This window comes from Hyaena hyaena, unplaced genomic scaffold (assembly GCF_003009895.1).
Source record: "Hyaena hyaena isolate Hyena2069 unplaced genomic scaffold, ASM300989v1 scaffold_29, whole genome shotgun sequence".
NCBI lineage: Eukaryota > Metazoa > Chordata > Mammalia > Carnivora > Hyaenidae > Hyaena > Hyaena hyaena.
The window spans coordinates 553,663-578,210 of NW_024080661.1; the positions used below are offsets into that span (position 1 = coordinate 553,663).

The 24,548-nt window shown below is 49.2% G+C and overlaps 1 protein-coding gene and 1 non-coding gene across 3 annotated transcripts; both read left to right on the forward strand.

Annotated features, from left to right (window-relative positions):
* The first annotated feature begins 252 nt into the window (after positions 1-252).
* On the forward strand, positions 253-23,990 carry MED24 (mediator complex subunit 24). 2 transcript variants are annotated; one of them, XM_039227802.1, is made up of 27 exons: positions 253-312; positions 714-899; positions 989-1,071; positions 9,817-9,855; positions 10,204-10,277; positions 10,616-10,848; positions 10,993-11,049; positions 12,486-12,597; positions 12,753-12,903; positions 13,168-13,281; positions 13,828-13,875; positions 14,278-14,360; positions 14,629-14,715; positions 15,145-15,256; positions 15,738-15,880; positions 16,696-16,733; positions 17,177-17,259; positions 17,611-17,789; positions 17,905-18,004; positions 18,322-18,497; positions 20,383-20,647; positions 21,028-21,209; positions 21,389-21,479; positions 21,778-21,877; positions 22,758-22,838; positions 23,135-23,283; positions 23,464-23,990. In XM_039227802.1, exons 2-27 carry the CDS (start codon positions 770-772, stop codon positions 23,578-23,580), a joined length of 3,027 nt encoding a protein of 1,008 aa, XP_039083733.1. In that variant the 5' UTR covers positions 253-312; positions 714-769; the 3' UTR covers positions 23,581-23,990. The 2 variants fall into 2 exon arrangements, with proteins under 2 accessions (XP_039083733.1, XP_039083734.1); XM_039227803.1 differs by lacking the exon at positions 10,993-11,049.
* LOC120229173 lies at positions 16,995-17,098 on the forward strand. The gene has a single exon (XR_005527687.1). It is a non-coding gene; the product is annotated as a small nucleolar RNA SNORD124 (small nucleolar RNA).
* Positions 23,991-24,548: the final 558 nt, after the last annotated feature.

Consider the following 24,548-nt stretch of genomic DNA (forward strand, 5'->3'; position numbering starts at 1 on the left):
GTCGACAGTGACGTCTTTGGGCGACGCCTGCTTGCTAGCGGTCTTTCAAGAGCTCTCCCCCCTCGGCCCCCCAGGTCTCTGTGATGCTTCAGCTCCTACATATTCTTCCCTAAAGCAGAGAAACAATGCGGGCAGACTAGTTTTGGTCGCTAGCCCAATCCAAGGAACTACAATTCCCAGAAGACCTCGTGGCGTGACCTGTCTCCTGCTGTGTTCCTATTGGATCATGTTTGTTACTCCCAGCCAATAGAAGCTGAGCTCTTTGATAGGTGCCAACATGGCGATTCCTAGGATCTAGAACTAGTTTGTACGGTAGGCTTAAAATTGGGGAGGTGGTGGATGAAAGGGAAATTGGGGATTATAGTTTCAAGGTTGGGGGAGGTGGGGGAAGTGGAGGAAGACCCTCTGGATTTGGGGTCGTAGGGGGCTGAGGGACTTAACTAGGGCTAAGGGTGTAATTAGGCAATCGGAATAGGTTTAACACCTTGCTGCCTTCTTTACTCTTTGTACTAAGCCCCTTTGACCCCCCTCTTAGTGCTCTAGTTTAAGGGAGGAATGGTTCAGGAGGGAGGAACTTGATAGAATCCCTACCTTATCCTTTTCTTCATTTTTCTTCTGGTTCCTTTGCCTCTCTTAAATCTTCCTGTATCCATTTCATTCTGTTTTGCCCTCCCCTGTTCTTTCCCTCACAATCTCTTCTTCTCTTCTCTTAGCTCAGTTTCTCCCACCTCAAAGCTTACGGCCACCGGCCCCTTCTCAGAGTGAAATCATGAAAGTGGTGAACTTGAAGCAAGCCATTTTACAAGCCTGGAAGGAGCGATGGAGTGACTACCAGTGGGCAATCAATATGAAGAAATTCTTTCCCAAAGGAGCCACCTGGGACATTCTCAACCTTGCAGGTCTCAAGTGAAGTAGGAAGGAAGGATGGGAGGGCTAAACCCAGAAAAGTTATAACCACTCAGTCTTGTTTTGTTACTTTCCTTTGCAGAAGCACTACTGGAGCAGGCCATGATTGGACCTTCCCCCAATCCTCTCATCCTATCCTACCTGAAGTATGCCATTAGTTCCCAGGTAAACTGTCCCAACTGTTCCAGAGAGTGAGGATTTGAAGGTAAAAGTCTTGGAGTACAATTGTCAGCTCACACTTTCTAGGTGAATCTGTTTGAACACGTCAGTTCTATGAGCCTTCATTTTCTTGTGAAAATAATAATACTTCATTAATTGGGATGAATGGTACTTTCACTTGTTCTATCAATAAGTATTCATGAATGCCTGTATGCATCAGGTAGTAGTGTAGGCCCTGGGGATATAGCTGTGAACAAGACCTGATTCTAGCACCAAGAAACAAGGAAGTTATGGGTAATAACGGACATGTAAATAAGCAGTCAGTCACAGGATGGATTTATGATGTAGATTAAGACAGTACTATGGGAGTACATGGGAGACGCACCTAATTCAGTCTGAGCAATCAGGGAAGGCTTTCTGGAGAAAGCGATGTTTAAACCAAGACCTTATTGTTAATACAAGTTAGCCAGGCAGATTGGTGAGAATGCACAAAGCAGAAAGAAAAGCACATGCAAAGGCTGGGAGGCAAAAGTCACATGTTTAGGAACCAAAAATAATTTGTATGGCTAGAGCAGTAGTTTTGGTCTCTGGACCCTTTTATGCTCTTAAAAACCATTGAGACTCCCACAAAGCTTTCATTTGTATGTATTGTATCTATCCATAGTTACGATTTTAGAAATGAAACCTGAGTTAAAAAATATTTATGAACTTATTTAAAAGTAACAAAAAGTGATGTCTATTAAATAAAACCTGTTATGTTTGTTACATGTTAATATAAATAACATTTTAAGGAAAACCATATTTTCCAAAACAAAAAAGCTAGTGAAGAAAGGGGTATTGTTTTACGTTTTTGCAAATCTATTTAATGTCTGGCTTAACGGAACGCAGCTGAATTCTCATATCTGTTTCTGCATTCAGTTGTTGCAATAGGCTATTTCAGTTGAAGTGGATAAGAAAATCTGGCCTCACACATCAGACATTTAGTTTGAAAAAGGCAGAGTATATTAATAAGCTCTTCAGATAACTGGATATTCATTGATTCACTAAAATTCATCAGGTGATGTGAAACCACATCAATGAACTTTTTAAAAAAATTAGTTATTTTTAAAATAAACTCTGCACCCAACATGAGGCTTGAACTCGTGACCCTGAGATCAAGAGTTGCATGCTGTACGGACTGAGCAAGCCAGGTGCCCCTCAATGAACTTCTTATGTACTGTTAACATAAGAGCCATTGGTCTTTCTCTTGCACTTTTACTGAATGATTTTATAATATCACGAATTGATCATGTGGAAAAAATACCCATTACTGAGTTAACACAATTGTTGACACATTTAATTATATGATTTACATGTCATGGAGCCTCTGCAACATTCCACATTCAGTTGTGAGAGAATGAGAGTAGAAAAAGCAAATAATATCTTAGCAGTATTTAAAGAACGTTTTTTTTTTTTTTTTTTTTTTAATGTTTATTTATTTATTTTGAGTGAGAGAGAGAATCCCAAGCTGGCTCCGTGCTGGTCAGTGCAGAGCCCAGTTCTGGGCTCGATCTCACAAATGGTGAGATCATGCTCTGAACCGAAACCAAGAATTGGATGCTTAACTGACTGAGCCACCCAGGTGCCCCTAAAAAATCGTTTTACCCTCACAGATTCCAGGGCCCCCTGGATCATATTTTGAGAACTGCTGGGCTAGCACTTCAAGAAGGAGACTGGTTTAGACAGAGAGAGAGAGAGGTCACAAAGGACCTTTGAGTGATGCTAAGGAGTTTGGACTTTATCCTAGGGTGACGAATGATCATTTAAAGAGTTTTAAGTAAAGGAATGGTGTGATAGGATTTATAGGTGTGTGTGTGTGTGTGTAGATATTTAACATGCAATAAAATGCACCGATCTTAAGATGAATTCAGTGAGTTTTAGCGATTTTAATATACTCATGTCATTAACATTCAAAATAAGATACAGAACGTTTCCATTCTCCCAGAAAGTTGCCTTGTGCCCCTTTCTAGCTCAACCTCCTACAACCACTAAATGTTTTCTGTTTCTGTAGGTTAATCTTGCCTATATTTGGATTCCAGAGAAATCCTCTAACAATACCCTATATGCTGTCTTCTTTTGTGTAACATAAGTGTTTTTGGGATTTATCTATGTGGTTGTGTATGTCAGTAGTTCATTCTCTTTATATTGCTGAGTAGTAGCCCTCAGTTGGCATGTAGTTCTTGTTTCTTTTTCCTCTTGGCTTATGCCTGCTTTCCATGTGAGCACATATTCATCTACCTTATCCTTTTTAACTGCTGTATAATGTTCCACGTGTACTGTAATTTAGGTTTTTAAGTTTTTACTGTTATAATCAGTGTTTCATTGAACATTCTTATACTTAACCTGTTTGGACTTCTGGGAGTTTTCCCTAGCATAGATACCTAGAAATAGAATTGCTAGCTCGAAGAATTCCCACAAATTAAATTGGAGTAGATCCTGATGCATGTGGGTGGCTCAGTCGGTTAAGCATCTGGCCCCGGCTCAGGTCATGATCTCACAGTTTGTGAGTTCGTGCCCCGTGTTGGGCTCCATGCTGGTGGTGCAGAGCCTGCTTGGGATGCTCTCTCTCCCCCCGCCTTCCTCTGCCCCTCCCCCACTCATGTTTTTTCTCTCTCTCAAAATAAATGAAAATTTAAAAATTGCAGTAGATCTTGCACATTGCCCTCCAAAATGGATGGTATCAGTTTACACCCCCTCCACAGTGTTTGACAGTGTTTCTCAACACCTGTCCCATGCTGGATAGAATTTTTCAAAATTCCTTTCCAGAAAGCAAAAAATTACTTCACGTTGTAATTTGTATTTCCATAATTGTGATGTTGAGCATTTTTTCCATATGTTTATTGGCTCTCTTTATATCTTCTGGGAATTGCTTATGCATATCATTTGCCTGTTTTCCTATTTTTTTTTGTAAAATCTCTATTGAGATACAAACCACATATTGTACAATTCACCCATTTAAAGTACACAGTTTATTGAGTTTTAGTATATTCAGAGCTGTACAGCCACTACTACCACAGTCAATGTAGAACATTTTCATTGGCACAAAAAGAATTCTTACTTCTTTTTAAGTGTCTTAATATAATTGATCTTTTAATCCTTATCTGTTATGTTTTCTTCTGTCACTTTTTTTAACTTTTTGGTTTTATTTTCTTAGCATGCAGAAAATTTTAATGTTTTTGTTGTCAGATTTAACCATTTTTTCCTATATGGCTTTTGTCTTGCTTAAGGGCTTCTTTCCCCGCTCCAAGGATCAAAGTATATTCTTCTCTAATTTCTGCCAACACTTCACTTTTGTTTTTTGTATTTATTCTGTTTAATCCACTTAGAATTTATTGTGGTGTGAGGAAGAGATCCAAATTTATTTATTTTTCCTGATGGATGGACAGTTGGCTCAACTGCCTTTATTGAATAGGCCATTCATTGTCACATCCTAAATTCTCTTACAAAGTTCTATTTTTTTTTTGACATAGGTTTATTTCTTGATATTCCAGTTTACTTCATTGGTATATTTGTCCTTTCTTGCCCTAGTACTTTACTGTTTTAATTACTATACCTTTATGGTACGTCTGGTGTCTGGTTAGGCAAGTCTTCCCTTAGTTTTATTTTTCAAAAATTTCTCGACTGTTTTCAGGCATTTTCTTTGTTATCTTTTTTTAATGTTTATTTATTTTGAGAGAGAAGGAGAGAGACGGCACATGCACACCTTCGCCCCTGTGTAAGTGGGGGAGGGGCAGAGAGAGTCGGAGAGAGGGAATCCCGAGCAGGTTCTACACTGTTAGCAAGGAGTCCAACGCAGGGCTTGAACTCAAGAAATGTGGGATCGTGACCTGAACCAAAATCAAGAGTTGGATGCTCAACCGACTGAGCCACCCAGGCGCCCCTAGGCATTTTCTTTTCCAGACATTTTCTTTTTTTAGACATTTATTTATTATTAAGTTTTTTTTGAGAGAGAGGACACAAGTGATCGAAAGGCAGAGAGAGAATCTCGTGAGGGGCAGAGAGAAAGAGAAGAAGAGAGAGAGAGACAGACAGACAGACAGACAGACACACGCAGGGCTTGAACTGAACTGCAAGATCATGACCTGAGCTGAAGTCAGATGCACAATCACCTGAGCCACCCAGGTGCCCTGTCCTTTTCCAGACATTTTAAAATCAACTTGTTAAATTCTTATAAAAATCCTATTATATTTTGATGGGGATTTTTTTGACTTTGTGGATTTGGGGAATTTGTGGATTAATTTTAGAAAGATCACACTTGTAAAAAAAAAATCACTCCGGTTGTAGTTTGAAGAATGAATTAGAACATGTATGTGTGTGTGTATTTTTAAGTTTAAATATGTATGTATTTTTTTTTTAAATGTTTTATTTATTTCTAGGAGAGAGAGAGACAGCGTGAGCAGGGGAGGGTCAGAGAGAGAGGGAGTCACAGACTGAAACAGGCTCCAGGCTCTGAGCTGGCAGTCAGCACAGAGCCCGACGCGGGGCCCGAACCCACGAACTGTGAGATCATGACCTAAGCGAAAGTCGGATGCTTAACCAACTAAGCCACCCAGGCGCCCCATAAATATGTATGTATTTTTTTAAGCAATATCTACACTCAGCATGGGGCTTGAACTCACGAGGTGAAGAGTTGCCTGCTCTTCCACTGAGCCAGCCAGGTACCTCAGGCTTTTTTTTCTTTTTCTTTTTCTTTTTTTCTTTTTGCGCAAGGACAAAATAATAATACTTTCCACTTTGCAGGCCATATGGTCTCTGTCACCATTATTCTGTCATTATAGCTTGAAAGCAGATATAGATGGTATATAAGTAAATGGATATGCCCATGCTCTGACGAAACTTTATTTACAAAAAAAAAAAAAAAAATTATTGGTCCAGTTTGGCTTGCAAGCTTTGGTTTTCAAACCCCTGATTTACCCCTATTGCAGTAAATTCAGGTAAGAGATGATATTAGCATAAACATGGGAAGTGACAGCAGAAAAAAAGATGAATTCATGAACCATTCAGGAGGTGGCATTGAGAGGATTTGGTGATTACCTGGATGAGGCGCATGAGCGAGAGGAAGAAATCATGGCTCGTGTCTAGGTTTCTGGTTTGGACGACTCGATGGCTGATGGGAATCTTAAGGAGACAGTGGGAAAAGAGTAGGGCCAATGTTAAGGTTGGGGCACCACTGAGGGGTGGAGATGACACTGATTTTGGTCTTTTAAGTAAGCTTCCTGTGTGGGCTAACAAAGAGAAGATGCTCAGTAGGCCCTTCAACACGTGTATCCAGAACTTAGAAGAAGAGGCCCAGACTGGTGCTGTTGATATTGGAATTGTCAACTGCAGATGGGAATGGAAGCTGTGGGCATTGACGGGAGGCCTAGAGAGGGTGGTGAGTAAGCACATGAGTGTCCCAAGCCAAGTCCCTGAGGAACCAGTCACAGGTAGGGAACACAGCTAGGAAAAAGATTCCTCATAGGAGTCTGAAAAGAAGAGATCAGTGAGGAGGGAAGAGAGCAAGAGAGCATGGTATTGAGAGCGGCCAAGGGAGGAGAGGACCGACGAGTGAAGACGTGTTTCCTGGCGTTGGGTGCTGCCGAGAGGTCTGTGAGATTGGAACTGAGACGTTCCATGGCGTTTAATCAGTTTGTTGATGAGCTCAACGAGGAGATGCCTGCAGGAGTAAGGACATAAGCGATTGGAACGGGTGGCATTGTGAATGGAAGGTGGGGAGGTAGAGGCAGCGAGTGCGGAGAACTCATATCTGTGGAGAGCAGGATAGAGAGGTGGAAATGGGGGGAGGGTGGTCTGTGGGAAGTTCTCTTAAAAGTAGAAGCATCTCGAGATGTATAAACACTGATGGGGAAGGCAAGAAGGAGAACAAGGCCAAAGTACCAGTGAGAGAGAAATGTATATGCTGATTGTAGTGAAACATTGTAAAGTGCTATGCAGAATTAGTAAGTGATTCTTCCGTCCGAGTCCAGAGGCTCTTCAGTTCGGTGTTGTGCATGGAGAGTGCACTTAGGAGTAGCTGGGGGTGTTGAATATGTAAGAGGAGAAGAGAGGAGAGAGCAGCCGCAAGGTCATTCTGGGCTAGCCAGGTGTGCAGTGGGCTCCATAGACGGTCTCCAGCCTCAGGGTCTGGTGGTAGCATAGAGCTTCTACACTGATAGATTACAGTATGACTGGAATAGGTTAAATACTGCTGTGAAAAACAGTTTGCCACGTGGAAAGTATTTTTAGTTCTCAAGAGTAGCAGTGCTTTCTTGATACTGTTAGCTAAAATTTACTGGACAGAATTCTGAATTTGGAGACCGTAAATACATTAGAACGTACCGCATCTCTCAGAGCATAGACAACTGGGGGTTTCTCTTCTGAGAGTGTGGGGTCAGTTTCAATGAGAACATCCAGCTCCCTCTTCAGGTTGGTATCCAACAAGGTTCATGTCTCTGCCAAGCTCTTGCTATGGGGACATCAGTTATAAATAAACAAATACACGCCTGGAACGTTATGGTCATTCGGCCCAGGCAGGCTCCCAACTTTCTGATCACCATCAGACACCAGCTACAGCTTCACAGAACATCTTGCTGAGAGTTGTGCTCAACACTAATTGTGTATTTAAGTCCTCTGTGTATTTTGCTCTTGTTTATTTAAGAATACTAGTTAAAGGTGTCTGAACAGAGAGCGCTCTGTTCACATGATGGAGAAATTATACACAGAAGGCATTGCCATCCATGTAAAATTCACCATACTAAGGTCATTAAGTCTCTGGAAATTTCTATTCCTCTTGGGAAGACAACCCACGAAGCAGGTGATTATCCTGACAGTTTCTATCATTGTAATCTGCTTTTTTATTTCAGTGTATGTAGCCACTGATCTTGAGTTTATACTTGTAACTCCTTTCTAAAATATTGTTTATATTTTATCAGCATGCAATAATTATTTTTTAAAACTATGACAAATTAAAAAGAGTTTCTGTAGTTTTTAAGTCCATGCAGGACACTTTAGGTATTTCTTTTGAACTACATCTCCAGTCCTATGGATAGGTTTTACTAATAGAGATTCATTTTAAAGTACATTTTTTTTCAGAATGCTAGTTCCTAGAATTCATCAATCCAAAGTAATAAAAGCTTACTGGGGACCTACTATGTGCTAGGCCCAGGCTATGTTCTAGAGAAACATATAAATTCACCACTATTTCTGTTCTCAGCTCACTGTTCAGGTAGGATTTCCCTTAGTCAAATAAGCTTGGAAAGTATTGTTTACTTTGTTTCCATTTATCTTAGAGGTTGTCATTGTATATAAAGATACTATGGTTCAGAGATACTCTTTAGTAAAGAAGGTTCTTTATATTTATTTATTCCAAGGTTTCTTAAATTCATATCACACAGAAGGTGTGTGTGTGTGTGTGTGTGTGTAAAATTTCTTAATGTCTTGGGGAATCTTTTGAAGAACATCATGTAATAGATATTTCTACAGTAACAGAAATGCTCTGTGTCTGTGCTAATACAGTAGGCACTAGCCACATGTGGCTGTTGGGCTTTTGAAATGTGGCTATCTGACTAAGGAGTTGAATTTTTAATTTAATTTAAATTTAAACAGCCACTTGTGGCTAGTGTCTTCCTTATCGGATAGTGCCACTTTGGAAGCTACTTTGAGAAATGATGATCTAAAGGTGTGTTTTTACTTCCTTATTCTACCAACAGCATCAGCAAGTTCATGGTGGTCACTGAGTAAAAGCATCCTTGTCCTCAAGGAGATCCTAGTTTGGTGGGGGTAACAGGCACCTGCTGTGTAATGATGGGTATAAGGGGATTAATTATTTGGAGCACAGGGGAAGGAAGTTGAGGTGGATCAGAGAAGGTGTCCTGGAGGGGTCCTAGAGAATAAATCCTAGAGAATCAGTAAGAGTGTGTATCATGAAATTCACTGTCTGTTTCAGCAGATATTACCTGTTCGTTGCAGGAAATGTGTCTTCATCTCCAGTTCTTGTAAATAAAAGTATTCTTGGGGCACCTGGGCGGCTCAGTCGGTTAAGCGTCCGACTTTGGCTCAGGTCATGATCTCACAGTTTGTAGGTTTGAGCCCCACATCAGGCTTTGCGCTGACAGAGCCTTTCCTAGTCTTTATTTATTTTTTAATTAAAAAAATTTTTAAATAGTTTATTTATTTTTGAGACAGAGAGAGACAGAGCATGAATGGAGGAGAGGCAGAGAGAGAGGGAGACACAGAATCGGAAACAGGCTCCAGGCTCTGAGCTGCCAGCACAGAACCTGAGGTGGGACTTGAACCCATGAACCGCAGGATCATGACCTGAGCTGAAGTCGGACGCTTTACTGACTGAGCCACCCAGGCGCCCCCCTCCCTCCTACTCTTTATAGAAGTTGTAGAAGTAAAGTAACAACCTCATTCCTGTCCTTTCTTCTGCCTACTAGCAGTTATCTTAACCTTGTATGTAGTGGACAGTGAGCGGCATGTGAACATGAAACACAGCACTTTTGAATGCCCATGCTGATCTTAATGGGTGTATGCTCATGATGTTATTTAACGGTGATTTTGATAGAAGCAGGGATGGAGACAATGTCTAGTGTTCCTGCCTCTCTTTTCTTGGGTCGAGGAAGGCCTGTTGAAGGGGTTGACTTTTTGAGCTGCAGATTTGAAGTGTCAATGTTTGATCCTCTCACCTGTGACAATAGTTATCTGAACTTTATCTTTCTTCTTTCTCTCCAGATGGTGTCCTACTCCTCTGTCCTCACAGCAATCAGTAAGGTATGACCATAGCCATTCATGAGCTAGGTGGAGGGCATGGGAGCAGAGAGACGATAGTGACAGATGGGACCCCCTCTGCTTGCCTGTGCTGGTCACGTGAACTCTGAGACTAGACAGGCAGCACGTGATGCCTCTAGCTGGCCTTGCTGTATTCCACTGGAGGGAGAGAGATCCCAGGAAGTGGGGGCTGGCAATTAGGAGCCAGTTTCCAATGTTGGAAGAATGCCGAGACTGAAACCTGAGGTTGGAGGGAAGATGAGTAGGAATTCTGAATATGCTGTCTGCTTCGTGTGTGAGACCAGAAGTCGACTCGGCTGTTTGTCGCATCATTAACTGTTCTTTTTGCAGTTTGATGACTTTTCCCGGGACTTGTGTGTCCAGGCTTTGCTGGATATCTTGGACATGTTTTGTGACCGACTGAGGTAATGGCAGAGCTCATTAATTTCCAGTATTACCTTAGCGTAAAGGAGAAGCTCCAAGCATGTAGACTGAGGCCAACTCTGTGGGTTCCCACACTTCTCTCCCCTCTGCTCATCTGCACCCCCACCCCCATCCTCTTCTACTTAGTTACCCTTGGGATAAAGAGTAGCTCATTTGAAATCTTGTCCAGTGGAAGCTGATGGGGCCGCCTTCCCTAGGACTCTGCAAGCTTCTTAGCTCTCTTCCCTTGTAGGGGCGTGTCAGTCACTCTGGGGAACATTGGTGTGGGTCATATTTCAGCCTTTGAAGCCAAGACAGATTTTGCATCCTTTCCCGGTAGCTGTCATGGCAAAGCGGAGGAGTGCATCGGGCTGTGCCGGTCCCTTCTCAGCGCCCTCCACTGGCTGCTGCGCTGCACTGCAGCCTCTGCAGAGAGGCTCCGGGAAGGGCTGGAGGCCGGCTCTCCAGCCGCTGGGGAGAAGCAGCTTGCCATGTGCCTGCAGCGCCTGGAGAAGACCCTCAGCAGCACCAAGAACCGCGCCCTGCTGCACATCGCCAAACTAGAGGAGGCCTGTATGTCCCCTGGTTCCCCTGAGCCCCACCTGCCACTGTTCCCATAGCTGGTTCTTTAATTGAAAGGGGAGAGGCAGGATGCCATCCCACTTCTTTCTAGGAGGATCTGAAATCATCCCACTTCCTTTTTTTTCTCCCCATAAGCATTGCATACATCCCAGGGACTTGGGCAGGGTGGCACCCGAGCCAATCAACCAACAGGTATTTACTGAGCATTATTGTATGGCCAGCACTGTGCCAGGTGCTGGGGATGGGGGGAGGGGGGCTACCAAAGGAGCATGTGGCAGGGCCCCTGCCCTCAACAAGCATACATGCTAGTGGCGAGCTAGACTCGTATGTGATAAACATTTCCGGAAGAGCTTAGAGACCAGAGAAGCACACCATCCATCCTTGTGTTTGTTTTCACGTTACTTATCACCTGAAAGCAAATGACTCTTGTGTTTGAGTGTCACCTAACACGTCCCTTTAAACATGGTACCTGCCTGCTGTCAGGCCTGTTGTAGCGTACCCTGCTTGACTCACGTGCAGATCTTAAATATTGGAGCCCTCCAGAGCCTGAGAGGAGATAGATTACCCGGTGGGAGGGAAGCCTGGTGTTTCTGGACATGGGGCCCAAAGGCCACAGTCTTGTGGGGCTTGAGACCACCTAAGGATCTCTTGTTCTCCAGTAACAAGAATGCTAGAATGGTTACACCCAGGTCTTCAGGACCTGTTTGGAGAATTTGTTATAGGATTAGTACCTGTGTTACTTTCCAAAGTATGTTGTATTGCCTGTGAGAAGTCCAGAAAGACAGCCCGTCTATAAAAATGGGCCATGTTGACGATGTCTTACCTATCTTGAACACTTGATGAATGTGTAGTGGCTGAAAAGTGAATGGATGTTTAACTTAATTTTTATGGATCTCAGGTCTTTTTGTTTTTTCCCCCCATGCCACATGGAGGTTAACGGGCTAGTTGGTGCCAGTATTCATCATCATTTGACCCTCTGGAGTTGTAACTAGGATAAGTGACTCATAATTAAGTGCTAAATAATGTAGAGACCATGAGTTCAAGCATTTAGGCGGAGAGGTTAGTGGGTTGGACCAGTTGGGTGTGTTGTTAAGGGATCTGGGCTGGAACAAAGGCTTGAGGAGAGAGAGTTTGAGAGGTGGCGTTGAGTTGGGGCACCACAGAGGGGGAGAGCCGTGAGAGCAAAGGCCTCGACAGGGCGTGGGTGAACCCAGAAGCCTGGTTAGGAATCTGTGTTGACTGGGGTAGAGAGTGATGGCTACTTGCAAGGCTGGCCACTCCTGATGCGATTTGTGGCCGCCTCCCTGTGCCAGCCACTGGCCCCCAAGCCCCTTGTGCCTCTTAGCCGTGGTCTCTGTTGAGCCGTACTTAGGTTCTAAAGTCGGCCACGTGCATCCCCTAGAAGGCAGGCCTCTGGAGATAGTTTCTAGGGGCTTCAGTGTCGGTGCTCACTCCCCTTCTAGAAACAGTGCATGCTGCCCTCAGGCCCCTGGCCTCCATGTCATCCTCAGGGGAAGCCTCTGTGCGTGGTTTTGAGGTCCCAGGGGGGCCAAAGTCGAGGAGCTCAGGGCCATTGTCTTCCTCTCTTCTTTTCCCATCGTGTGTCTGCGTTTCCTTTTCTCCACCAGCCTCCTGGACTGCCATTGAGCATTCTCTCTTGAAGCTTGGGGAGATCCTGGCCAGTCTCAGCAACCCCCAGCTCCGGAGCCAGGCTGAGCAGTGCGGCACACTCATTAGGAGGTACCGGGCTCCCAGGCTGATCGTAGTGGAAGGAGCGAGGAAAGGCCCTGCGTGTGGGTGGGGAGATGTGACCCCTGGCCCCCACCCCTCTGCTCACCTGCCCTCTAACTCTGTCTGGCTCCCCACACTGTCCCTTGTGTATCTGTTCCCTTCAGCATTCCCACAATGCTGGCTGTGCACTCCGAACAGCTGCACAAGACTGGTTACCCCACTGTGCATGCGGTGGTCCTGCTCGAGGGCACCATGAACCTGACAGGCGAGACGCAGCCCCTGGTGGAACAGCTCATGATGGTGAAGCGCATGCAGGTGGGGGGTCCAGAGTTGTTTCTCTCCCAGCATGGTGGGTTGGCTACTTGGGGACAGTGGGGATGATTTCTTCTGATACTTCTTAGGAGAAGTGGGTTTCCTCTGATTTGTGGTGGAAAGCAGATCGCTCCCTTGTTCTCACACTGGGTGGGGAAGCACCCTTCCTGCACAGTCTGGGAGCTCGCCTGATCAGCCCCCCGCCCCCTTCAGGAGATGAAAGGGGATGGTTACCCTCTTAGACTTCACTCTTGGGTCTTCCCACAGCATATCCCCACCCCACTTTTTGTCCTGGAAATCTGGAAAGCTTGCTTTGTGGGGCTTATCGAGTCTCCTGAGGGTACGGAGGAGCTCAAGTGGACAGCTTTCACCTTCCTCAAGGTACCTGGGACATGGGAGCATCCGAGCGCCGAGTCTAGAAATGGTTCTCAGGAGAAGCAGTGACACCCAGGATCTCTGTCCCACATTTCTCCCGCTGGTGTTGTCTGCAGCCTGCCAGGTCCCCCAGCGCAAGTTCCCATCGATTCTTTTCTCTGAAAGTCCCAGGGCTATATTTAGCCTACTTGGCAGGCGCCTGCCAGCTCTTAGAACACAGGTGCCGTTTAGCTCAGTCATCAACCGGATTGGTGCAGGGCAGTTACGGGAGCCGGGGAAGTGGCCCCGGCCCTTGAATCGGGGTTCCCTTTTGCCTAAGGCATTTCCTTGTGGAACTGGCAGAAGTGAGGGGATCCCTGTGTCCTGTAGGCAGGGGGCGCCGGGCACTTGGATGCTGGTCAGCTTTCTAATTTGGCCCTAAGAGCGCTTTTATTTCCCAGATGAGAGGGTTCTGGTCTCTCTGTTCGGGACAGGGGGATGGAGGGGATGCCTTTAGTTCTGGGTGAGAGAAGAAATTCACCTTCCTGTTTTTCCTCTTACCTCACCCTCTAGATTCCACAGGTTTTGGTGAAGTTGAAGAAATACTGTCACGGGGACAAGGTTGGTTGAAGAAATGAGTTGGGGGAGGGGCACGGGAGCTGGTGAATCCTTGTTTCCTCGCTGAAGACACAAGGGCAAGGGAAGGGCCAGCCGTGTGTCCTGGCCCCCAGGGGAAGGCTGGAAGTGGTGCGGGCACCTGAGCGTCTGCTACATCCCAGCGCGCACACCCATCCCCTGCAAGGCGGCCAGGCCGCACAAGACGCGAGGTGGCCCAAGGTCCTGGGGCTGGTGGAGGGCCGTGGTGCTCTACACTCCTTCCTGTCACGTCACTGGAAGCCCGTGGTGGGTGCGGCCGACTTGTTGGTGTTTCTGTCCAATGGGGTGTCCTTTTAAGTCTGCATCACAGGCTGTGGGTGTCGTGGAGGACTTAGAAGCCAGGTGGCACCTTCTGGCCCTTTGTAGGACTTCACCGAGGATGTCAATTGTGCTTTTGAGTTCCTGCTGAAGCTCACGCCCTTGCTGGACAAAGCTGACCAGCGCTGCAAGTACGAGCTCCCCTGCTCATCCCCGCTCCACTGGAACATGTTCTGGGCTCTTCCCCTGCTCCTCTCAGGGGACTGCCTCCTGGTTCGCTCCCCTGGGCAGGAGGCAGCAGCCCTGTAGCTGCCGAGTACCTGCACTCCCCTAGCATCCCTCAGGCACTCGGAACATCCTTTATCCTGACGAGGGAGGATAGCAGGAGGGGCCCATTGTTCCCGCCCCTCAGAACCCCTGCCCTGCTCCCAGGCCCGTCATCACCTTTTCCCCTCACAGCTGTGACTGTACAAAATTCCTACTCCAAGAATGTAGCAAGCAGGGGCTTCTGTCTGAAGCCAGCGTGACCAACCTCATGGCCAAGCGGTAAGTGTGAGCTCCCTTGGGCTGGCCCGTGGGCTGCTCGCCCTCCTCCTCTCACGTCCAGTCTGGACCGCCCAGTGCCTTTTCGCCTCCTGTCTAGAGTTCGGGTTCCAGGTGCATGGGGCCAGGTCTAGGGCTTCCAGGAACAGCAGACACTGGTTTCTGCACCCTTAGGCACTGCACTTGAACTCCCACCCTCCTTTGCGAGTAAAGTAAAAATCCTAAATCTTCCTTTAATCTCAACTGAGCTTTCAAAATTGAGGTAACAATCAGTGACGAGTTGAAGCAGTCGTGGTAGTGGGTGTGCTTTCATAAAGATCACTCCAGCCCCAAAGGTCCTCCTGTGCTCCCCACCTTCTCTGGACCTCTGCTTCTATAAGTCAGGAACTTACTTCTGTTCCTTGTCCCTTCTCTGACTGCTTATGGCCACAGCGCAGCAGACCGGGAGCATGCGCCCCAGCTGAAATCCGGAGAAAATGCCAACATCCAGCCCAATCCTGGGCTGATCCTCCGGGCAGAGCCTACTGTCACAAATATCCTCAAGGTGAATATGCCCTTTCCTTGCCTCTAGGGTCCGTCTTCCTTTTTTCCAGTTTTGCTTCTACTTTCAGATACATAAACAGAGGCCATAGATCCCTTTGTTTTCTGGCTTATACGTAGTTACTTTGAAGGTAGAGAAAAGGGGAAGGAGGGGAAGCTGCCATCAAAAACTAACCTTTGTTGAGCATTACTTGTAAGCCAGGCACCATGGTAGATGCTTTCACCTGCTCCTGCAGAAGCAGTGGGGAATCTCAGAGCAGTGACCTCACCCACCCCACCCCCACGATCCCAGTTTAGTTGAGAGGGGTGGACTAGAGAGCAAGGATAGATTTGGGGAATGGTTTTCCAGATAGGAGTCAGATATAGATGGAATTGCAGGTTGTGGTATCCCACTTAATGGAGACCTACAGAGGGAGACTGTGGTTAGGCTGTATCTGGGGGGGTCTTCAGTGTTCTCAGGACTTCATTTCCTGTCGTACCCCCAGACGATGGATGCAGACCACTCCAAGTCCCCAGAGGGGCTGCTAGGAGTTCTGGGCCACATGCTGTCTGGGAAGAGTCTGGATCTGCTGCTGGCCGCCGCTGCCGCCACTGGGAAGCTTAAATCCTTCGCCCGGAAGTTCATCAAGTGAGGAAGGCTGAGCTCCTGGCTAGGGTTGGGGAGGCATGTCTGGGGGAGGATGTGGTGGAATAGGGGCAAGGCACTGGGGTCTGGGTCTCCCTGGAGATGCCCAGGGTGAGGCAGATCATCCCTGCTGGAGGCGCTGGGGGAAGGCCCAGGTCTTTGGATGTGAAGTGCTCTTTTCTCTGCAGCTGAGCATGTTGATGAGATGAGAGGTGTGGAGGGATTCAGGTGCACCCAGTTATTAATAAGGGGCTTTGGTTGACCTGGAATTTGACATATAGAACTTGGTTCCATCTAGTGCGCCTTTATCTGGGCCTTAGAAATCTTTGATTGATTGATCGATTGCTTGATTTGTTTGTTTATTTATGAGAGACAGACAGAGAATGAACAGGGGAGGGGCGGGGAGAGAGAGAGAGAGGGAGGGAGGAAGATACAGAATCTGAAGCAGGCTTCAGACTCTGTGCTGTCAGTACAGAGACCGTGTTGGGGCTCCGACTGACAAACCGTGAGATCGTTACCTGAGCTGAAGTTGGATGCTTAATCGACCGAGCCACCCAGGTGCCCCAAGATTTTTAAGTAATCTCTACACTCGGTGTGGGGCTCAACTCACAAGAGTCACATGCTCTTCTGACTGAGCCAGTCAGGTGCTCCGCCTTGGAAATCTTTTAAAAACAGATAGGAAGAGTTCTTTTTGGTGTAGTGATGATGTTCATTTTAAATGTAATCCCTGTGAGACTCTAGTGACTGCCTCTCAGGACAGGCGTAGCTCCCTCAGTCTTTGCCCTGCTTGGTGCAGCCTTTCTCCATTCCTCCCACAGTTTGAATGAATTCACGACACATGGCAATGAAGAACTCGGTAAGACAGTTCTGTGCATCCCCAGACCCTGCACTGCAGGAGGGGTGGTGGAGGCAGAGAGCAGGGGAGGGCAGAGGGCCCTTTGCTTATCCTGGGAAAGCTGTTTTCTCCCTTGAACAGTGACAGACTGGAGCTTTTGGGGAGCCTTGAAGGAGGGGAGTGCTGGGAAAAGGATTCTTCCAAAGCCACCTATTTGTCTCATGTTCCCTGTTGGTTACGACCTGGTTGGGTACTGAGGAGAAGGAGGGTATCAGGAGTCTTTGATTCCAAGGAAGGGATGATGTTCTAATCAAGACTCAAGAAAAGGATTCTGAGCCTCAGAGCTTTGAAGGAGCCACTTGGTCACTGACCTTCCTTGAGGCAAATCCTGATCCCCTCCCAATCCACACAAGGGCTTTGGGCCCTGCCCTAGGCTGTGGGCTCAGCCTTCTCATTCTTCATAGCTAAAGCAGCCTCAGTGCGCGCCTTGCTCTTTGACATCTCCTTCCTCATGTTGTGTCATGTGGCCCAGACCTATGGTTCAGAGGTGAGTGAAAGGAAAGCAGTGTGGGTTCGGGGCACCAAGTGGGTGGGGAAAAGGGGAAGGAAACGACCGATAACTAGGGTCCCCCCTTTCCCACTGGTCTCTCAAGCCAGTTGGTTCTGCTGGCTGCAGAACTCTGGTGCCCCCACCCCTGACCAGTCAACGGATTCCCCCTTGGTCACATCCATAATCCTTCAGTGCCACATCCACACCCACCACTAGGTGGCAGCATAGCTCCCCTGTCTTTCTCCTTAGGCCAATTCCTCCTCAGTCTTTTAGGCTGGAAAGTAGAGGCAGTGGGGTAGGAAACTGAGGTGTGGGGCACTGGCTGCTGATGCTCCCTTATGTTCCCAGGTGATTCTGTCTGAGTCAAGCTCAGGAGCACAGGTGCCCTTCTTTGAGACATGGATGCAGACATGCATGCCTGAGGAGGGCAAAATCCTGAACCCTGACCACCCCTGCTTCTGGCCGGACTCCACCAAAGTGGAATCCTTGGTGGCCTTGCTCAACAACTCTTCAGAGATGAAGCTGGTGTCAGTGGCCGGGTGCCTGGTCCAAGGGTGGTGGCGGGGGCAGGCCAAGACCCTCTCCCTCAACCCACCCCACACTCCCCGCATGGTGATTTTCCTCCCAACCCACCCCCTGCAGGCAGATGAAGTGGCACGAAGCCTGTCTCAGTATCTCCGCAGCCATCTTGGAGATCCTCAACGCCTGGGAGAATGGGGTCCTGGCCTTTGAGTCCATCCAGGTAGCCCTACCTTTCCAGCAGCCTTCCCTCCTCCCTGAGACACAGAGCCAGTCTTTGATAGCTTGTTACATTTTATAAGAACAAGAAGACCCTTAATCCAGGAGCTCCTGTTTGGATGTTGATCTTCCTTGTAATTATAGGCTTAGCCACTCCCTCCCACCCAGGTAACTTTGGGAAAAGCATATTTGTGGTGAAGAGAGGTGTGGGATGTGGCCCAGGACTCCACCTGCTGCACTTAGCTGCCCACAGAGGCTGGGGAAAGTGATGGCCAAGGGAGGGAGGTACAGTGGCCTCAGTCACCCTTTCCCCTCCCCCAGAAAATCACAGATAATATCAAGGGGAAGGTGTGCAGTCTGGCAGTGTGTGCTGTGGCTTGGCTTGTGGCCCACGTGCGGATGCTGGGGCTGGATGAGCGTGAGAAGTCGCTGCAGATGATCCGCCAGCTGGCAGGCCCGCTGTATAGTGAGAACACCCTGCAGTTCTACAATGAGAGGTCAGTAACCCGTCCCCTCCTTCTGGAACTCTGTAGGCCTGTCGTGAGAAGCCAGCACCTCCAGTAACCAATATCCCCCTCTTCTCTTACCTTCCCAAAACATACTGCTCACTCACTCACATTCTTATTTACATGTTCAGCCAGTGACTCAGCAAGATTTAGTGTGCATCTCTGGGCCTGGAGTGTTTCTAATCCAGCACCTGCTGTGTCCCAGAAATACAGACTCCAAATAGCTATGATTCCTGTCTTCAAAAAGCTCAGGTTCTGGAGAACTAGCGCGCCAGAAGAACAGAGTGGTTGTCTTAGCTCTGTCACTGTCTAGGAACTATGAGCCCATCTGCAGAACTCTGAGCTTCGGCCTGCCCACCCTCGTCATCCCCCTGCCTGGCTGTCTTTTCGACATTGTCCTGCCTTGGCTTTTCAGAGGGTTGGAGGACCTCCCTGGTGGCTTCAGCTATGCTGAATTCAGTGGTGTTGGTTCATTCCCCCATCCGAAAACCTTTTTTTTTAAAATATAATTGTGGTAAAAATGTAACATAAAAAATTTATCTTAACCATTTTTAAGTGTATAGTTGAGCAGTGTTAAGTATTCAAGTGGTTGGGAAACCTATCTCCAGAATGTTTCATCTTGTAAATGTGAGACTTAGTACCTATTATGTAACAGCTCACCCTTTTCCCCTCCCCCAGCTCTGGTAACTGCCATTCTACTTTGTTTCTGTGCATTTGACTACTTTAGGTGCCCCATGTAAGTGGAATCATATACTATCTGCCTTCTTGTGCCTGGCTTATTTCACTTAGCACAGTGTTCCCAAGGTTCATCCATGTCGCAGTCCGTGTCATAGCACATGTCAGAATTTTCTTCAGAATAATATTCTATTGTATGTATATGCCACGTTTTGTTTATCTATTCGCTGGTTGATGGACCCTTCGGTAGCTTCCGCCTCTTGGTGGTTGTCAGTGGCGCTGCTGTGGAATGGGCATGTACAACCAGTAAGCTAAGAGAGACGACTCACCAGGTGGCCATTGGGATGCTCCCAGAGGGGAGAGGTGGAAACATTGAGCCAAAATACGGTTGGCGAGGGTCTGTGAGATCACATCTCCTTTTTTCCTCATCTCCTCTATTCCTTTGTCCTTCACATCCTTCCTTCTGCAAGTAATGCAGGGTGTGCTCTGACATAATCCATACCGAGCACCCTGACTCCTGTCTGGGTGAGGAATAGTGAGAAATCTGTGGGTGCATCATGCAGGTGGCAAAAAGTGGGCCCGAAAGTCCTAGCAGCTTTCCCAGAGCCACCCAGCATTCCAGGAACAGTTAGCGCTCAGACCCAGGGCTGCGTTCACAGTTGAAGACTGTGTATGAGAAAATTCCTGGATACACGCTTCTGTTTGCCCAGCTAGCAAAGGCCGGGAAGAGTCTTGTGGGGCAGTCCTTGGGCCCCTGTCCTGGAAGTAACAGTTTACTTTGGGACTAGGCCAAGGCTGGGCGGGGACCCCCCCCAGCACTCAGCCCAGAGGGAAGTGATCATATTTATTTATGTCCAGAGATTGGCAGGGCCTGGGTCTGGGGGGTGGGGGAAGTTGGAGACAATGAATACAGAAAATAGGACTGTATCGTTGGAATAACCTGGGGGAGGAGAGCACCCCCTCCACACACAGGCATGGGCCCATCAGGTGAGAGGCCTGCCAGGAGTGGGGCCGGCAGGAGCAGGTCACTAGGGCTTTGTGACTTCCTCTTGTCCCCTCCCTCAGCAGAGAATGGGGTTCATTCCCCAGGAATATTTCCGTAACTCAAGTCCTGGAAAAAGTCTGGCCTGGATGTTTGCTCTACTTTTGAACCTGGTATTGCCCAAACCTGAACCTCAGGTCCCCCTCTCCCCTCCCCCAGGGTGGTGATCATGAGCTCGATCCTGGAGCACATGTGTGCTGACGTGCTGCAGCAGACAGCCACCCAGATCAAGTTCCCATCCACGGGCGTGGACACGATGCCTTACTGGAACCTGCTGCCCCCCAAGCGACCCATCAAGGAGGTGCTGACGGACATATTTGCCAAGGTGCTGGAGAAGGGATGGGTGGACAGCCGCTCCATCCACATCTTTGACACCCTGCTGCACATGGGAGGTGTCTACTGGTTCTGCAACAACCTGATTAAGGTACCTGGGGTGCAGCAGGTGTGGGCCAGACATCCACCCAGACCTAGGCTGGGGGAGCAGGTATCCTCAGACTAAGGGAGACCCCTGAGAAGATACCTGGTAGAACCAAAGTCAGTCCTGTCCCTTTATTTCTGAACACCCAGCCTGGTCAGCTGGGCTTCTCTGAGAGGCCTCTTAAATGCTGTGAGAAGATTCCTTGGAACCCAGAGGCGGGTCCTGGCCTCGGGGCTCCTGGGCTCTGAGAGGCGCCCCCACCTCAGGGAGCTGTGGCCAGAGGCTGATGCGTAGTGAGGGACGGAGCAGTACCTGGGGCTTCCCCTCCCAGAGAACCCTGCGTTTGGAGCCCTCAGCTCCTAAATCTCCTTCCCCTCCCCATCTAGGAACTGTTGAAGGAGACGCGGAAGGAGCACACGCTGCGGGCGGTGGAGCTGCTCTACTCCATCTTCTGTCTGGACATGCAGCAAGTGACCCTGGTCCTGCTGGGCCACATCCTGCCTGGCCTGCTCACCGATTCCTCCAAGTGGCACAGCCTCATGGACCCCCCTGGCACTGCACTCGCCAAGTAGGGTTTTCTCAGAGCCTCGAGTCCCCACAGCACGGTGCCGGGTGCCCCTGGCCTAGGGCTGCCCAGGGAGGCTGGGCTGGGGGACGCCCGGTCAGCTGGGGCCTCATCAGCACTGGCACGGAAACCCTCTCTGGGGCCCTCTGACTTTACCTTCTTTCCCTGGAACCCTTTGCCAGGCTAGCTGTCTGGTGTGCCCTGAGCTCCTATTCCTCCCATAAGGGACAGGCCTCCTCCCGCCAGAAGAAGAGACACCGAGAAGACATTGAGGTAGGGGGCACTCATTCAGGTGCTCAGCGACATTTACTGAGCCTTCTGTGGTTAAGAGACCCCTTCCCCAGGTGGCTGCATCAGGGGTCCATTGGCCAAGCGTCTGCAGGGGTGACTGTGTGAGGGAGTCTCTCTCTAGGGTTGGGGGAGGATAAGGGAAGCTGGTCCTACTGGAGGTGCCATCTGAGGCCTGTGGGGAGCTGACTCTTCCTCACTCCTATACGAGCTGCCGCTCTCTTCCCTGATAACAGGGCATTTGGGGACCCAGGGGTGTAATAGTGACTCTCTTGCCCTTCAGGATTATATCAGTCTCTTCCCCTTGGATGACATGCAGCCCTCGAAGCTGATGCGACTGCTGAGCTCCAATGAGGAAGACGCCAACATCCTTTCGAGTCCCAGTGAGTCCTAATGAGCGTGTGGACGGGGTGGGCAGGCTGCTCCTTTCCTGGGAACTCACCCCGCCTGGGAAAGCTGCTTGGTGTGGTCCCTGGCCACCGGCCTCTTTGCGGGTCAGAGAGTGTGTGTGGGGAGTGTGTTCCATTCCACGCCCCACTGCGCTGTTTTCTACCTGTCGAGAGCCCAGGGGTTGCTGGGGACCTCTTGTGATGGACTGACTCTCTTCTGCCCAGAGCCCAGCCCAGCCTCGGGCATACCACTGTCCCCTGTGCTTTACTCACCACAAGTGAGTTCACTGCCTCAGGCACAGTCTGTGCCATTGACTCACCCGCTCTGGCCTTCCTTCCCCTGAAACAGCCCCTGAGGTGTGGGCTGGGACATAGGGCTTTCCCCCACTCTTCCTGCCTGAAGAGCGCCCCTCCCCCTCCAGGTCCCCTAGATGTCATTACCTTTTCTGAGGGCTTCTTCTGTGGCACTGCATTTTTCCTGTTTCCAGAGATTTCTCTTGAGTCTAGAAATTTCTTTAAGGCCTTTTAGGGATTAAAGTACTTGAGCAGAGGAAAGATCTGAGGCTGCCACCTACAAACCCTGTGACCTTTGGCTAGTTACTCAGCAGATCTGTGTCTTGGATACTTTGTAAAATGCGGTTGTGAGGTTATGTGGCCTCGTGCACGTGCAGGCCGCAGATGGACGCCTGGTGGTGCTCACCCAGTGTACTCTCCTCTCCCACTGGGATGTCTGTATTCGGGCCCCTCTGTGACTCTGCATCCAAGACCTTCCCCAGGTGGGCCCTCCGTGCCTGACGGGTGAGGGCGTCCCCTGGGAAGGGGGGTTTTGAATGCAGGAGGCCCTTTCCTCAGACGCTCTCTGCTTGGCCTGCAGCCGACCGCTCCATGAGCAGCTCCCTGTCCGCCTCCCAGCTCCACACGGTTAACATGAGAGACCCTCTGAACCGAGTTCTGGGTGAGTCCTCCTACCAGGCTGCAGCCAGAGGGGGGCCTCCTGGGGCCCCTGCACCCCCGCTACGCTGCCCCACCTCATTTCCCCGTCTGCCCGGTGGCTGGCTCTCGTCACCACCAGCCTCCCACTTAGTCCCTCTTCGCTCATTTTCCTTTCACGTTTCCTCCTTTGGACACCCCTACTTGAAGGGCATTCCGAACACTTCTTTCCCTTTGCTTCCTGGTGCCACCTCCCCCTCCCAGCCTGACTCCCCCCAGCCCCTCCTCACGGAGTGCTCCCTCTACCCCCATCCCGTACAGCCAACCTGTTCCTGCTCATTTCCTCCATCCTGGGCTCGCGGACCGCCGGGCCGCACACGCAGTTCGTGCAGTGGTTCATGGAGGAGTGCGTGGACTGCCTGGAGCAGGGCAGCCGAGGCAGCATCCTGCAGTTCATGCCCTTTACCACCGTGAGTGCCGCCCCTCCGGGTGCGTGCGGTCCCCACCTTGGAGCGCAGATGGGGCAGCAAGTCTTAGTGGGAGCCTGGGGTTCAGTGGCAGCCGCGGGGCAGGAGGGGCCTCCTTCTCCCCGGGACATCGGGGCCACCACAAGGTAGCCCAGCGAGCGGCCATTTGTCTGTCTGTGGCAGGTGTCAGAACTGGTGAAGGTGTCAGCCATGTCCAGCCCCAAGGTGGTTCTGGCCATCACGGACCTCAGCCTGTCCCTGGGCCGCCAGGTGGCCGCCAAGGCCATTGCTGCGCTCTGAGAGGCTCGGAGTGGCCTCAGGGGTCAGCTGTGGGGCCTGCAGCCCCAGGCGCCTCCGAGAGGAACAGTGAGGAAAGATGAGACATCATTGCTCAGATCTGCGTGATGTAAGAGCCCTTTGTCATTTCCAGATCATTCCCCTACTCCTGACATCTGACCTCTAAGACGTCTCCCAGTTTCATAATTTCCTCTCCCCCTGCCAGCACCTGAAGAATGTGAGCAGCCTGGCTCTTAGCCCAGGGCCCTCCACACCCCACACCCCTGCCCTGCCCGCCTCCCCCTGCCTTCCAACAGTAGATGTACATCTGAGGAACTTTACAGCTGCGGAGTGTGTATATACATATATTTTTGTAACACATGAGGGAAGTTTGCCTCAGCTCATTTGTAAATAAAGATATTTGTGGGTCCCTGTGTGGCTCCAAGTGGTGTCGCTGTTTGTTCCACCGGGGCAGGGAACCTCTGCTTGGAATGCCGTATACTGTGGCCCAGGCAGAGGCTCAGTCCTGGGGCTGAGAAGGGTTGGGCTTGGTTCCTGTGTTTGTCCACTCAGCAGGGACAGGCCTTCCCTTCCTCAGACATGCACTGGGTGATAAGGAGTCAACACGCACCCGCCGCCTGCCCCCACGCCCCAAAGTCAGACTTAACTTTGAAAAGGGAGAGGTTTTGGCTAAAGGCCCCACTGTCCTGTCCTCCTGACACTCTCCCACTAGGCCCAACCCCACCCAGAGTCTGACTGGCTCTGAGTTTGATCTGTGTTTTCCAAAAGAGGACTGGGGGGTGAGGGGCAGGATCTGTTTAACCCTTGCTTGCTTTCTCCACACACCGCAAGCCCTGATTTCTTCAGGACCGAGCAGGGAGGGAGGGCTCTGAGCCATGCAGCTGGGGGCTCTGGCCCCACTCAGCCAGACCTTCCTTCCTTCCTTTTTTTTTTCCCGTGTTTGTTTATTTTTGACAGAGTGTGCATGCGTT

Coding starts and splice junctions, on each gene's coding strand:
- MED24 (XM_039227802.1), top strand. CDS start 770: ATGAAAGTGGTGAACTTGAAGCAAGCCATTTTACAAGCCTGGAAGGAG. Junction 13,282..13,827: donor CAGCTTTCACCTTCCTCAAG/GTACCTGGGACA, acceptor CTCACCCTCTAG/ATTCCACAGGTTTTGGTGAA. Junction 14,361..14,628: donor AAAGCTGACCAGCGCTGCAA/GTACGAGCTCCC, acceptor TTCCCCTCACAG/CTGTGACTGTACAAAATTCC.